The 13,818-nt window shown below is 34.8% G+C and overlaps 1 protein-coding gene across 2 annotated transcripts in view; it reads left to right on the plus strand.

Annotated features, from left to right (window-relative positions):
• The window catches only part of UBA6 (ubiquitin like modifier activating enzyme 6), an 84,533-nt gene extending 80,185 nt beyond the window's left edge, over nucleotides 1–4,348 (plus strand). For both annotated transcript variants that reach the window (XM_081812321.1, XM_081812322.1), the window contains exon 33: nucleotides 837–4,348. In XM_081812321.1, coding sequence (XP_081668447.1) covers nucleotides 837–972 — 136 coding nt within the window. In that variant the 3' untranslated portion in view covers nucleotides 973–4,348. The remainder of the gene's footprint in view (nucleotides 1–836) is intronic.
• The last annotated feature ends 9,470 nt before the right edge of the window (nucleotides 4,349–13,818 follow it).

Genomic DNA, 13,818 nt, shown 5'->3' on the forward strand with positions numbered 1-13,818 from the left:
GAGCATGCATGATCTATTTGGGAAATCAGTATTTTGGAATAACTTAAGGATGAGATGATAAGAATAAATGGTAGAAAGAATGAGAAGTTATAAGTGGGACAAAATTTCTTTGTAAAATGGAAAGAGCTATTACTGAGGTTTAAATAGATTACATTGTTCAGGGCCTGGCTTGAGATAGGTACACATGGCATATGATATATAACAGTAGGCAAGAAAGTAAAATAAGATTTATATTTTAAGAGGATTCTGGTAGCAGAGTAGATTGGAGGTAGGAGACAGCTCGCTCAAAGCTAATCTAGTAATCTAAGGATATATATATAGGTGATAACTTGATTTAAGACCGTATCAGTAACAATAGCAACAACAGAGTGGTTTTTTAGTGAATAGGATATACATGCGATGTAAGAGAAAGGTAAAACTTAATGTCTTTCACTGTGATTAGCTTGAAGATTTAAATCTAGTTTGCTTTTTTACTCTTTACATAGAAATGCTTGAGAGAATTTATGATGCCTCCACACTTTATAGGGAATATGAGTATAATTCATTTTTAAAAAACATTGCTTACATTTTGGTTTTGTGGGTGGCAGAGATTATCTTTAACAAATGGTTTATATTCTTTACCAATACTAGCAGTAGTCCAGACTGATTCACTGTTAGATAAATGAATGTCTTGAGTTTAGAGGTTTTAGTAAAGAAAAATTATAATATATGAATTATTAGATTTAAAAGTAAATGTAAAGTCTAATCAGGTCAGATTCTCTGGGCAACATTAAATAGCAAATCTCTTTTATTTTACAGAATTTACCAAATTATTTGTCCTTGATTATCTTTCTTAGAATGCATAAACTTGTGAAACCTTCTACTGAAAAGAAATATGTGGATCTTACTGTGTCATTTGCTCCAGACACTGATGGAGAGGAAGATTTGCCTGGACCTCCAGTAAGATACTATTTTAGTCATGACACTGATTAACAGAAGTTGTCTTAAATTTATTCCAGGACTACTTGATTTTGGAAAGATTGCACTTAATTCAGGAATGAAAAAAAAAAAATCAATTCATAATACCATGGATTTCTCTTTGATGAAGCCTTAATTTAAGGGAAACATCAGTAGAAAACTACAGTGAAGAATTTTAAAGCATTTTGAAATATAATCTATACTTGTCTAGTGTTCATATGTGAATATGAACACAAGCAATTTTGAACTGGACTGATGTTTTGTAATGCTTACAAAAAATTTCTGTATTAACCTCTCTGGATAAAAAGAAGGAAAAAAATATGTATCCATCACCAGAAGAGATAAAAGATCAAGAAATTCAAAGTAACAAATGCAACTATCCAAAAAGTTTAATCTTACTTTGTGAATTTTTTTGTTGTTGTTCACTATTTGAGACCCAATTTCTCTATACAAATAGTGTTTGGCACCCTGCACCTCTTATAATTAGGCTTTTGAGTTTAACACCAGTGGGAAAAGGAGAGATGGTAGCAGTGAATGAAGAGTAGCCATTTTAAATTGTATGGTTACAGTTTACTGTCCTGCTAATTTAACTGGAGTTTGTTAATAGCACTATCTCCCAAAAATCAGGATCTCTGTTGATAGCATCAGTGTTGTAACCCATGAGCAGGAAGTCAGATGACACATGTTAACTTGTATTAAATGTTAACAGTATTATATGAACTCCGACAACCCTCCTAGAGGGTCCATGAATGTGAACAGATTAAGTGTGGCTAATCATTTGGTTCTTCAATATGCCTTCTAATGTGGCTATTTTATTTATTTGGAACTCTAAACCTGATTGTGATAGTATATAAGACTAAAACGTTTTGTAAAGGGAGTGTCCTTAGAAGTAGATGAAAACTAGCAATTAAAAAAAATCATTACTAGTTGAGTCTTAATTTTTTTTTCTTCCAGCAACCTAATGGACAGAAAAAAAATATTTTATTTTAAAGGGAAACATACTGTTTTATTCTGCATTCCCAGAAAGGGAGTTGACAAAGATAAAAATTTATTTTTTTAGGTCTTTATTGATAGAAACTTTCTGTTTTCTGATAGGAGATATTACAGAAAATTCATATAAATGCTTTCATTAAAATGATATAAAATGTACTCAACACTGTAAACTTGGTAAAAACAGCAATTTGTTTTATTTCTAAGGCTATCATGCATTCTAAAGCAATTGGCATTTTGTAACCACAGGAAGTCACTTCCCTCTAGCTGCTTTTAGTCTGATCTCTTGTTCAGGCCATTAATAGGTACTTTGATAAACTCAAAACTAGATTTACATCAGTATTACTTCTATTTGGTATCTTTTTATACTCTCTACTTAACTTTCCTTTTATTTCATTTATAAATAGTTGAAATTACTTTGTCAACCAGCTGTATTGTTTCATTGTTTTGTAAAAGTATCATCCAATTGGGAAAATATATTTGGGAGTAGAAGGTGAATTTGTATGAATAAAAGGATACTCTGCATTGGAGGCAAGGATAGGTGGACGGGATGAATTTAAAGGAAATGGATACCCTTTAAATAAGCAATTTTTGTTCAAGTATAGTGTTTAAAATTCCTTAAAATTGAATTCAGAACATCAGAGCTCTATGGCTTGGAACTCTTAAGGCTAGCAATAATAAAAGGACTTTTCTATAAGAAGCCTTTTCCCCATTTTCATTTTGCTTTGTATGATAGTAACAGATGTTTTCCAGGTAGCCATTCAGTAATCGTCAACTATGATCTAATAGCTTGCTTATATTTTATTTAAATCTCCACGTCTTTTCAGAAGTAAATTTGGAACCATGCTATCAGTTCTTATTTATAGTGATCAGTGCTTTAATACACATAAACAAAACCAACAAGGATTAAGTTCATTTTGTGATTAAACCTGAAACCATTTTATCATTGCTTTTTTTTTTTCCCCATAGGTAATGGTTATTGCCATTAATCTCTATTTAGTTCTACTAAGCTGGAAAGCCAGAGTGTGAAGTTAATGACAATTTTTTTTCATTATTTGTTTTATTTCTGTACCATGAGATCACTTTTGGTGATTAAAATACCAGGTGCAAAAATTATTTGATTTTGTATGGTACCACTGAGTGATTTTTTACTTATTAAAAATAAATTAAGAAATTTGACAGTATCTTTGTAAATCCTTTTCCATGGTTGACTCCAGAGATTCCAATTTTGCTATTCATTTTGTACATAATGTTTCTTTGGTGTTTTCTAATTTTCATGTTTTGCAATCATGGAGATATGATAATCAGTGAGTGTAGAGGAACGTTACTTCAAAGTGCCTTTGGCTCCTGGAAATTCTATTAAAACAATTGAGAAATGGTGACTGTGTGAAACCTAGAAGATCTGGTAAATCTCACACTGTTGGTTGGGATATCCAAAGTATATTCCTCTTTTTTTTTTTTTTTTTTTTAGATTTTTATTTTATTTTTAGTGGGCTTCACACCCAATATGGAGCTTGAACTCACAACCCTGAGACCCAAGAGTCACATGCTCTACCGACTGAGCCAACCAGGCACCCTTAAAGTATATTCCTTTTTAGAGTTCAAAAGTTTTGGTACTCATCAGTAATTTCCTTCCTCTAGATTGTCCCAAAGCTAGAACTTAGAAATAGATGTATATCTTTGTTTTTATTTTTTGTCTATTATAACACTCCCTGGTGATGCCAATGACAAGGCATAAAAAAGTCAGCAATGTATAGAGTCCACTATTGTATAATTAATAAAATGAAGACAGAAAATTGTTCTTCTCAGATCTGAAGGAAAAATCTGTTGACCTAATAATTAAATTATAATGAACAAAAATTAAAATTACAAAAATTCATTGTGATTGTAAGTAAATAATCATTTTGTATACAGTCAGTAGGTATGGATTTAACTATTTTATTTTCAACAAATCCAAACCAAAATCAGGAAGTTGAAATCATGGGGATTAGAGTAAGTAATTAATAGGTAATTTTCAGTGTTCATTTTTCTCTTGCCATTTCTTAGCTTTGTTGAGAAATATATATTCAAATATTCAAAATATTTTATTTTAAAGGGAAACATAATGTTTTATTCTGCATTATACACCATATATATATATATATACACACAAAAGAATATATGGAATATAAATACACAGTTTAAGGATTATTTAAAGTAAGGGCTTGTATAACCAGCTATCAAATCAATAGAACATTGAGAGCAGCCCAGAAATGTCCCTTGTAGTCCCTTCTCAATCACAACCAGCTTCCCTACACATATTCTCTGGCAATACCACTATCCTACCTTTTGTGATAATTCTTCATTTTTATTTATAGTGTTAACCACCTATTATGTACTTAAATAATATAGTTTACTTTCTGATGGTTTCTGAACTTGATGCAAACGGAATCAAACTATTTTTTTTTGTGGCTGCTGCTTTCCTTCAACATGAGAATCATCCATTTTATTTCTTATAGTCACACTTCAGTCATCATTGTTGTGTAGTTTACCTTTGCACTAATATACCATAACTTATTTATTCATTCTATTGATGTTTTTAGTTTGAGGCAATCACAGTTCCTCAATGAATATACTGTATGTATTTCCTAGTGCCACCAAGGTATATACCTAGGAATGGAATTACTTGGTCATAGGTATTCACATCTTAAATTTTATTAGACAGTAACAGAGTATTGCCTTAGCAATAGAGATATCCTGTATTTCCACACCTTGCTCGACACTGGTATTAACAGATTTTTTAAAATTTTGCCAATCTGGTGGATGTGCAGTTGTATGTTATTGAAGTTTTACTCTGTATTTCCCTAGCTACCAGTGAAATTGAGCACCTTTTTCTGCATTTGTTGGCTACTTTGACTTTCTTTTTTGCAAAGTGTTTTTTCAGTTCTTTTGCCCATTTTTCTGTTGTGTTAGTCTTTTTCCTCATTGATTTATAGAAGATCTTTATAAATCCTGTTTTTAGTTAGCTATATATTTCCAAATATCTTCTCCCACTCTGGCTTGCCTTTCCCTCTCTTTATGATGTTCTTTGCTGAAAAGAGTTTCTCAATGGTACTAAGAAGTATCAGTCTTTTAAGGTTAGTGTATTTTGTGAGTTGCTTAAGACATCGTTCTCTATCCAAGGTCGTGAAGGTACTCCTTTGTATATTGTCTTCTAAAGGCCTTAGCTTTGCCTTTCACATTTTCAGTTTTCAATTCATGAGGAATTAATTTTGTGTATGCTGAGAAGTTCCTCACCACCATTTATTGAATTAATAAGTATGTTCTTTTTTGCAGTGCCACTCTTCTGCATTACCACCCAAGTCATACATCCATTTATGTGTATATCTCTGAATTTTTTGTTTCTTCTTTTCTATCTCTGTGCTAATATGGTATTTTCATCACTGTAGCTGATGTATTGTTTTTTATATTTGGCAGAACAAGTCCTCCCAATTTATTGTTCTGTAAGAGTATCTTGGTTATTCTTAGCTCATTGTATTTTCAGTTCTCAAATTTCTAATTACAAATATGCAAATTCTGTCACTCTTGCAGTTTCCAGTTGTCTTGCTGAAATTTTCAATCTTTTATCTACCTGAACATGGAAAACATTATTATTTTATAGTGTGTGTTTAATCCCAAATCTGGAACTGTCCTGTGGGTCTGTTTTTTGTTTTGTTTTGTTTCAGCTGATAATCATTATCTTACATCCTTGTGTGTATGGTTATCTTTAATTGTATGCCAATATTATATGTGAAAAGTTGCCTTTAAAAATAACTTGATGTCCTGCATAGTATTTTCATCCTCCAGAGAGGCACTTGGCCACCAGTAACTCAAGACCAGTTCCAGAGTCAAGATTTTATGAGTTATCCATGTAACTCAGAGCTATAGACTACTACTGCTCTTACTTCCTGTTTACCCTTACTCCTACAACCCTCCAGAGTTGGGTTCAAAGTGTAGATTAGGGTTACCAGGGCCCCCATCTCTTGGCTGGCACTGGACTCTACCTTTCAATCCCTAGTCCCTTAACGCCTCAGCTTCTCAGTGGACTCTTACAAATCTGCAAAAGCTCCCAGGGCCCAAGTGATCCCAAATGAATGGTTCACTTTTATGAATTTCTACTTTCTTCCAGATATTAGTCTCACCATTCACTAATATAGCTCTCCAATGCCATCCAACATTTTTTAAATACATTTTGCCCACCTTTTCTAGATATTCTCAAGTAAGAATGTTAATTCAAATTATGTAGCCCACTTTTTATCCTCTTTATTATGTGTTAAATAAAATTTTTTGTATTGCTTCTGTATCTGGAAACATACTAAATTCTAATGATTCTTATAAATTATTTGCAAATTAATTTGGATATTCTGTATAATCTTCAAATAAGGACAGTGTTTAGTCTTTTCTAAGATCCAACATTTTATTTTTGTTAATCCTCTCTCTTGTGTGTTTGCTTTCTATCCCATTACTTTCTGCTCTTATTAATATTTTTCCTATTTTCTTTTTTCTTTTTTGCTAGTGCTGTTTCTAACTTCTTGAGCTGGATAATTACCTCATTGATTTTCAGCCTTTCAACATACGCATATAAAATTAAAAATTATAAATATCTCCATATTATATTATAAATGTAAATATCTCTGTATTATAAAATTATAAATATCCGTATTACTGTAATATAATCATATGATATTCTAATTACTGTTGTAGCCATATTCCACAAGTTTTGACACATAATATGTTTTTTTTTTTAAATATTTTATTTATTTATTTGACAGAGAGAGAGACAGCGAGAGAGGGAACACAAGCAGGGGGAGTGGGAGAGGGAGAAGCAGGCTTCCCGCCGAGCAGGGAGCCCAATGTGGGGCTCCATCCCAGGACCCTGGGATCATGACCTGAGCCGAAGGCAGACGCTTAATGAACTGAGCCACCCAGGCACCCCGACACTTAATATGGTTAATAGTTAAAATATTCTCTTTCCATTAAGAGTTCCTTTGCAACTCAGGTTTTTTAGGTGTTTTTTTCAGTGTTTCTTCATTTCTAAACATAGAGTTTGGATTTTAGGGATTCTTTTTAACACAATTTGATAATCTCTGCCTTTTAACTGAAACACTTAGGCCATGTACACTTAATGTAATTGCTGATATATTTAGGTTTAGTTCTGACATTTTATTTTATGGGGTTTGGTTTGGTTTGATTTTCTTGTTTTATTGTTTTTTGTTTTGTTTGTGTTTGTTTTTGTCTAGCCAGTTCTATGATTCCTTGTCTCTATTTTCTTGCCTTTTAAATTTTTTTTTGTGGTTTTTTTAATTCCATATATGCCACTTACTAATATTATCTCTACTCAACTCTAGACACCCTTTTGTATTCTGGAACTTTGCAAACTGCATTTCTCTTTTGTCATTTGGCTTCCTTTAGGTTCCATAGATAGGTGGCACTAGGAAGAGGACTGGAATGCCGGAGAAAGGAAAAAGAGACTTTTACCCTTGCTATTTGCTTTACGACATTGTCAGCATCACCTCAACAGTGGCTTTTCTTCCAGTAGCCTCTGGTTGGTTCTTAGCCTCTAGCTTTTCTCTGGTACTCTGTGGGGTATCTCTTCTAGGCTTCCAGGTTCTAATAATGTTACCCTCTTCCCTTTAATAGCTATGTCCCTGGCTGATGTTTTCAATTCTCCCAAAACCTGTTTAACAAATTTTTTATGTTAAACTCTTTCTTAATATACATGATATGGTTTCTCTTTGCCTAAGCTATACACACTTTTTTTCTCTTTTCTAGTTCAGTGGCTTTTGTCTTTTGATTATCCTGTATTACAGTTTGCACATTCAGATTAAGCCAGACTAAATTTTATCATTATCTTTACCTTTTGCTAATTATAGTTTCCAAAAATGGCCACGGCAATATTTCCAATCTATGCACTTATAGAATCTTGCAACCGCCTCCAAACCCCATAAAAGACCATCTATTTTCACTCTCTTTGAACCTGAACCAGAATTTATGATTGCCCTAACTAATATAACAAAATGCATCATATGTAACTACAACTTTTGAGGTTAGGTCACAAAAGGCTATGGCTTCTGCTTGGCTCTCTCTTCCTCCCTCTTGGAAATCTCACCCTTGGATTCCAGACATGATGTCACGAGGAAGCCGAAAGTAACCCGCATGGAGAAACTGAGGTCCCAACCTACAGCCAGCATCAGGTGTCCAACATGAGTAAGTAAGTTCAGATGATTCCAAGCCCCAAGCTTAATGGAGCAGAGACGAGCCATCCTTGCTGTCCTGCCAAATTCCTGACCCACAGAATCCATGAACATGGATGGTTTATGCTAGTAAGTTTTGGGGATTATTTATTATTATTTATTATTATTATGTTCTAATAACTAGAACAACTCTAATTCCCAGTTTGGCTACTATGATCACGTATTTTATTTCTGTTACGTACTTTAATTCTGTTGTCATTTACATAAATGTCTTTAGTTCTGCAAGATTGTTATTCTGTTTATGAAGTTAGTGTTTTATTTACCCATACACATATACCATCTGGGCTAAATTTCTTTCTACCTGAAAGACTTTAGAATTTCATTTTGTGAGAGTCCACTGGTGGCATACTTGCTCATGATTTCTTTGTCTGAAACTATATTTTGCCCTCATTCTGCAAAGATGGTTTTGCTGAATGTAAAATTCTAGTTTGGCCTTCATTATTTTTCATTGGAGATATTTTTCTACTCTCTTCAAACTTCCCCTATTGCTGTTGAGTCAGCCTTCAGGCTAAACTAAACATTGCAGCTTTAAAAGAAATCTCTTTATCTGCTTTCATTTTATGAAGTTTAATTATTATGTGTTTGGGTATGGATTTCTTTTATCTTGTTTGGGATTTGTTCAGCTCTTTGAATCTAGGTTTGGGTCTTTTCTTGGTTCTAAGAAAGTCTTGATTCGGGGCGCCTGGGTGGCTCAGCCATTAGGCGTCTGTCTTTGGCTCAGGTCATGATCCCAGGGTCCTGGGATCAAGCCCCGCATCAGGCTTCCTGCTCCACGGGAAGCCTGCTTCTCCTTCTCCCACTGCCCCCCGCTTGTGTTCCCTCTCTCGCTGTGTCTCTCTCTGTTAAATAAATAAAATCTTTAAAGAAAAAAAAAAAGTCTCGATACTACTCCTTCACATATTGCCTCTTTCCCCATTCTCTTCTGTGGGGATTCTCACTAAACACAGTGGACTTACTCTGCCCTCTGTGTTTAAAACCCTCTTTTCTGTATTTTCCAGTTGTTTCTGTCTCATCATGCTTTATTCTATATCATTTCTCCTGCCCATATTCTAGTTTACTTCATCTGTTTTTTATGTTACGACCATCCATTTTGTTTTTTATTTTGGTTATATTTTTCAGTCCTAGAAGTTCCGTTTGATTCTTTAAACAAAAAAAAACTGTTAGATTACCTTTTATAGTTTTCTGTCCCCTGCTGAAATTTTCTAATGTCTATTATTTAAACTATAAGGGCCATCTTATGGTCTTGGTCTGCCAGTTTTAATTTCTGCAGTTTTTGTGGCTCTTTTTCTGTTGTTTCTCCCAGCTGATTTTGTTGGTCTTTTTTTAGATTGTCCTCCTTGGCCAGTCCCTCGACTGTTTCTGTGTCCTTCATCCATTCCTTTTTATTTTATTGCACTCAACCACATTGCCTCATCATCTTCAGGAGTCTATTTTTTTAAGCATTCTATATCAAGCACTGTTTATTCTCTTAGAATGCAAGAATACACCCTTAACATTTTAAGATTGTTGCAAATTGGAGCTCTTCAGTCTCTTATTTCTTATCAGTATTTGGACTTAATCGTAAGGCCCTTGAGAATACAAGATAGATTTGATAGATCTTTGTAATTTTTGCATCAGTTAACCACTTGATATCACAGTAGATTTTAAAGGAGTAGTTTGCCTACTCGATTGTATATAGCAAACTTTATTGTATGTGATAAAAAGGCAGATTTCTGTATTAGTTATCCCCAGAAATTAACTCTCTGAGTGAGGCTTAGAATTCTGCATACTTTCAGGCATCCCATATAATTCATTAAATTGGTTTGCTAGGACTGCTATAATAACACAGACTAAGTGGCTTAAACAACAGAAATTTATTTCTCATAATTTTGGAGGCTAATCTGATCAAGATGTCAGCAGAGTTGATTTTTTCTGAGGCCTCATTGGCTTGTAGATGGTCATCTTCTCCCTCTGTCTCACATTGTCTTTCTTCTGTGTGTGTGTTCTGATTTCCTCTTCCTTTGAAGACACATCTATATATAAATTGTTGGAGCTAAGAGAACCTTAGGAATCCATTCTAACTCATTTTTTTCAGATGGGGAAACCAAAGAAGCCGAATAAAACAAAACAACTAAATAATTAGAACCAGGAGTAGAATATAAGCCATACCTTTTGATTCTTACATGATTGCAAAAGTGATTCTCAAATTTGATGACCATCAAAATCACTTCAGAAGCTTGTTTTTCAAGAAAAAAATTATGAGAAAATATTTAATTCAGTAGATCTAGTGTGGGGCTGAGGAATTAGTATTTTTAAGGAATTCTTTGTGATTATAATCAGTCTCCTACTGTGTTGTACTTGTGAAATGGGTGATTACAAACCCTTTTACTATCTTTGTAGATTAATGTTTTTTACAAAAGAAATATGGGTTGATTTTAAGCTAACAAAAAGACAACATCAGGGGAAAACGTGGAAATTGATCATTTTTATGTATTTCCAGTAAGAGAGAATGGCATAGTTTTCCTGTTAGAAAAGAGCTTCTAGTACATTTCATGTCTCTAGCATGATTTCTAGCTAGATAATTAGAATGATTTATATTTGGGCGCCTGGGTGGCTCAGTAGGTTAAGCGACTGCCTTCGGCTCAGGTCATGATCCTGGAGTCCCTGGATTGAGTCCCGCATCGGGCTCCCTGCTTGGCAGGGAGTCTGCTTCTCCCTCTGACCCTCCTCCCTCTCATGCTCTCTGTCTCTCATTCTCTCTCTCGCAAATAAATAAATAAAATCTTAAAAAAAAAAAAAAGAATGATTTATATTTGATAAATTCATCAAATCAGATTTCACCAAAACCTAGTGAGGCTTTTTTGGCATTGCTAGAATTTAGGAGAATCTGCTGTGGAAAATTGTATAGAGGGAAATGTATTTAATTGAAGCCTAGGAAAATAAAAACTTCATTTAGAAAGGACCATAGGTTTCCAACTTATATCATTACATAGGAATGTATATATCTGTGAGTTATTCTCACAGCCATATTCTATGGTTTCCCCATGAATTGGTTTCACTCAGGAAAGATAATGAAGTTGTATGCTATAATGTTTAATTTTGGTATTGAGGTAAGCAACTTGGTAATCAGGATCAGGAAAGTAGAGGTAATTTTCTCTACAAGCAAGATCTTCCTTTTAAAAATAATAAGTTATCAAAATACATAAATGTAGTTTTCCTATTTTACTTTCATGCAATATATAGATTTTTCTCTTTTCTCCCTCTGTGGTGGTTTCTTAGCCTAAAAATAATGCTTAATTAAATAAAGAACCAATATCAAGGCACAGGGCAGTTTTTTTATTTTCAAATGTAAATTGATTTTCCTGTTGTACTTGGAACATTGGTGGTGTGTTTAATAAATGTTAGTTAATTAAATAATGAATATTCATATGCTTTTTAAATTTTTATTTTATTTTTGACTTGTGATTTGGCTCCTAATAAATTTTTCTCTAGGGAACATTTTTTTCTTCCTGACTAGCTTAATATCAGTTACCTACCCTACCATATTTTAAAGTGGCTTTTAGTTTTGTTGTTTCTTTTTTTTTAAGGTTTTATTTTTAAGTACTCTCTACACCCAATGTGGGGCTTGAACTCACAACCCCAGTGCTCTACTGACTGAGCCAGTCAGGTGCCCCAAAAGTAGCTTGTATTTAAACTGCTGATGTCTTTTGGGACGCCTGGGTGGCTCAGTTGGTTAAGCGGCTGCCTTCAGCTTGGGTCGTGATCCCAGGGTCCTGGGATCGAGTCCCGCATCGGGCTCCTTGCTCAGCGGGGAGCCTGCTTCTCCCTCTCCCTCTGCTTCCTATTCCCTCTGCTTGTGCTCTCTCTGTCAAATAAATAAAAATAAAAAATAAACTGCTGATTTCTGAAGTTGGGAAAAATAAACTGAGGAAATATCTTTGACTGTTTTGGTTCTATCATTGCTTTTCCTTTTGGTGCCAAAGAAAAAGCTGAATGCTGGCATGGGTTAACATTAAGGATCAAAGAAAAAAAAAATCTCATTTTCTTTTTGATAGTATGTTTTTGGAAACACTTTAATTTTCTCCAGGTCTCCAGATTTTAACCCTTAGGTGCTCTACAACTTCCATTTCCTAACTCAAGGCAAATTAAAGCTAAGGTCTCCCACATCCCCACTATGCCCCAATTAGCTATAGAGTCCAAACTCCCTAAAACAATTGTAGGGTTGCCCAAAGTTTCCTTGAAGCTTAAGCACTATCTGTCAAGATGGGTTTTGCTGTTTTTGTACTTTGTTTTGTTTTTTTAAGTCCTTTCTCCACTGTCATGTGCTCTTCCAGTTTGCTGTTCCATCATCTTTCTGCTTTTCAAAGACATTACAGAAGATAGTCTGATTATTTTTCAAGGCTCTCTCCATGTGATCATCTAATTCTATCTGTTCATATGTCATGTCGCTCCCTCACTCTTTTAATAAGGGAATCTGAAATGCAGGGAGGTTGAGTAATTTGTTTCTGATCACAAAGCAAACTGAACCAGTTCAGCTACCAGAGCAATAGTAATCTGGTTGTCTGTTTCTAAAATCATTGACATTTTACATGAACAGCCCATTTTTGGTTATTTCTTTCCATTCTTTATTTATTTTTCTCTTCTGGCCCTGCTCTGAGGATGGCTCCATCTCAAAGCACTAACTACACTATAGCAATAGAGGGCAGCATAAGCACCTAACACCCCCAAAGAAAGCTCATCCTGGCCAGAGAACCTGGGAAAATGTGGCCTAAAGAATGGGTGGACAGGGTGGGTGGGGGTTGCCAGGGAGAAGGGTTGGAATTCCTGTTAGTTTTTTCTTCCTCTTCTTTTAATGTCTTTTCCCCAAAGGCGGTCCCACGGGTGGCTAAAACTCTTAAGAAACCCCATCTTTAGAAGACCAGGAAAAAGGACCTTTGGTAGCAGGAAAGTGGGGGAAATCCTGGAGAGATGAGAGAACTGAAAAAGCATCTCCTATAAGTTCCAGGCTCACCCCTAAGCTGTGCCTTCACAGAACATATAAAACAGATAACGAAGGCTTTGAGAAGTAAAAACTACTGAACTATATAAGGTGTATATAGTCTTTATGTAGTTTATTATATATATGTATAGTTTATAACTAAACTATAAACCACTGCCTAAGTCCTAGGTCAATCCCTGACACATACATGCATTGGACAGACCCAAACCAACATAACAAAGGCTTTGAAAACTGAACTGATACTGGAACTTCTTCCCACAAAGAGTAAGGCAGACAGAACTGGTTCAATCTAATCAGGACGATTATCTGCTTTAAATTTTAAAAAAAGTCTCCAGGGGCACCTGGGTGGCTCAGTTGGTTAAGCGTCTGACTCTTGATTTCACTCAAATTGTGAGTTCAAGGCTTGCCTTGGCTGGTGCTGGGCATGGAACCTGTTTAAGATTCTCTGTCTCCCTCTCCCTCTGCCCCTCCCCACCCCCCTCAAAAAAAAGAAAAAGTGCAGAAGACCCAACTAAGGGAGGCCCAGACTCCCAACCCACAGAAACAGGAAAGGATAGGGTGAAGGGTTGGGGGGGTGCGGAGAATATGAATATCTGTATACAAATATCTATCACTGGAGAT

The sequence above is a fragment of the Leptonychotes weddellii genome, chromosome 2 (assembly GCF_054177405.1).
Source record: "Leptonychotes weddellii isolate Sample4059 chromosome 2, ASM5417740v2, whole genome shotgun sequence".
Taxonomy (NCBI): Eukaryota; Metazoa; Chordata; class Mammalia; order Carnivora; family Phocidae; genus Leptonychotes; species Leptonychotes weddellii.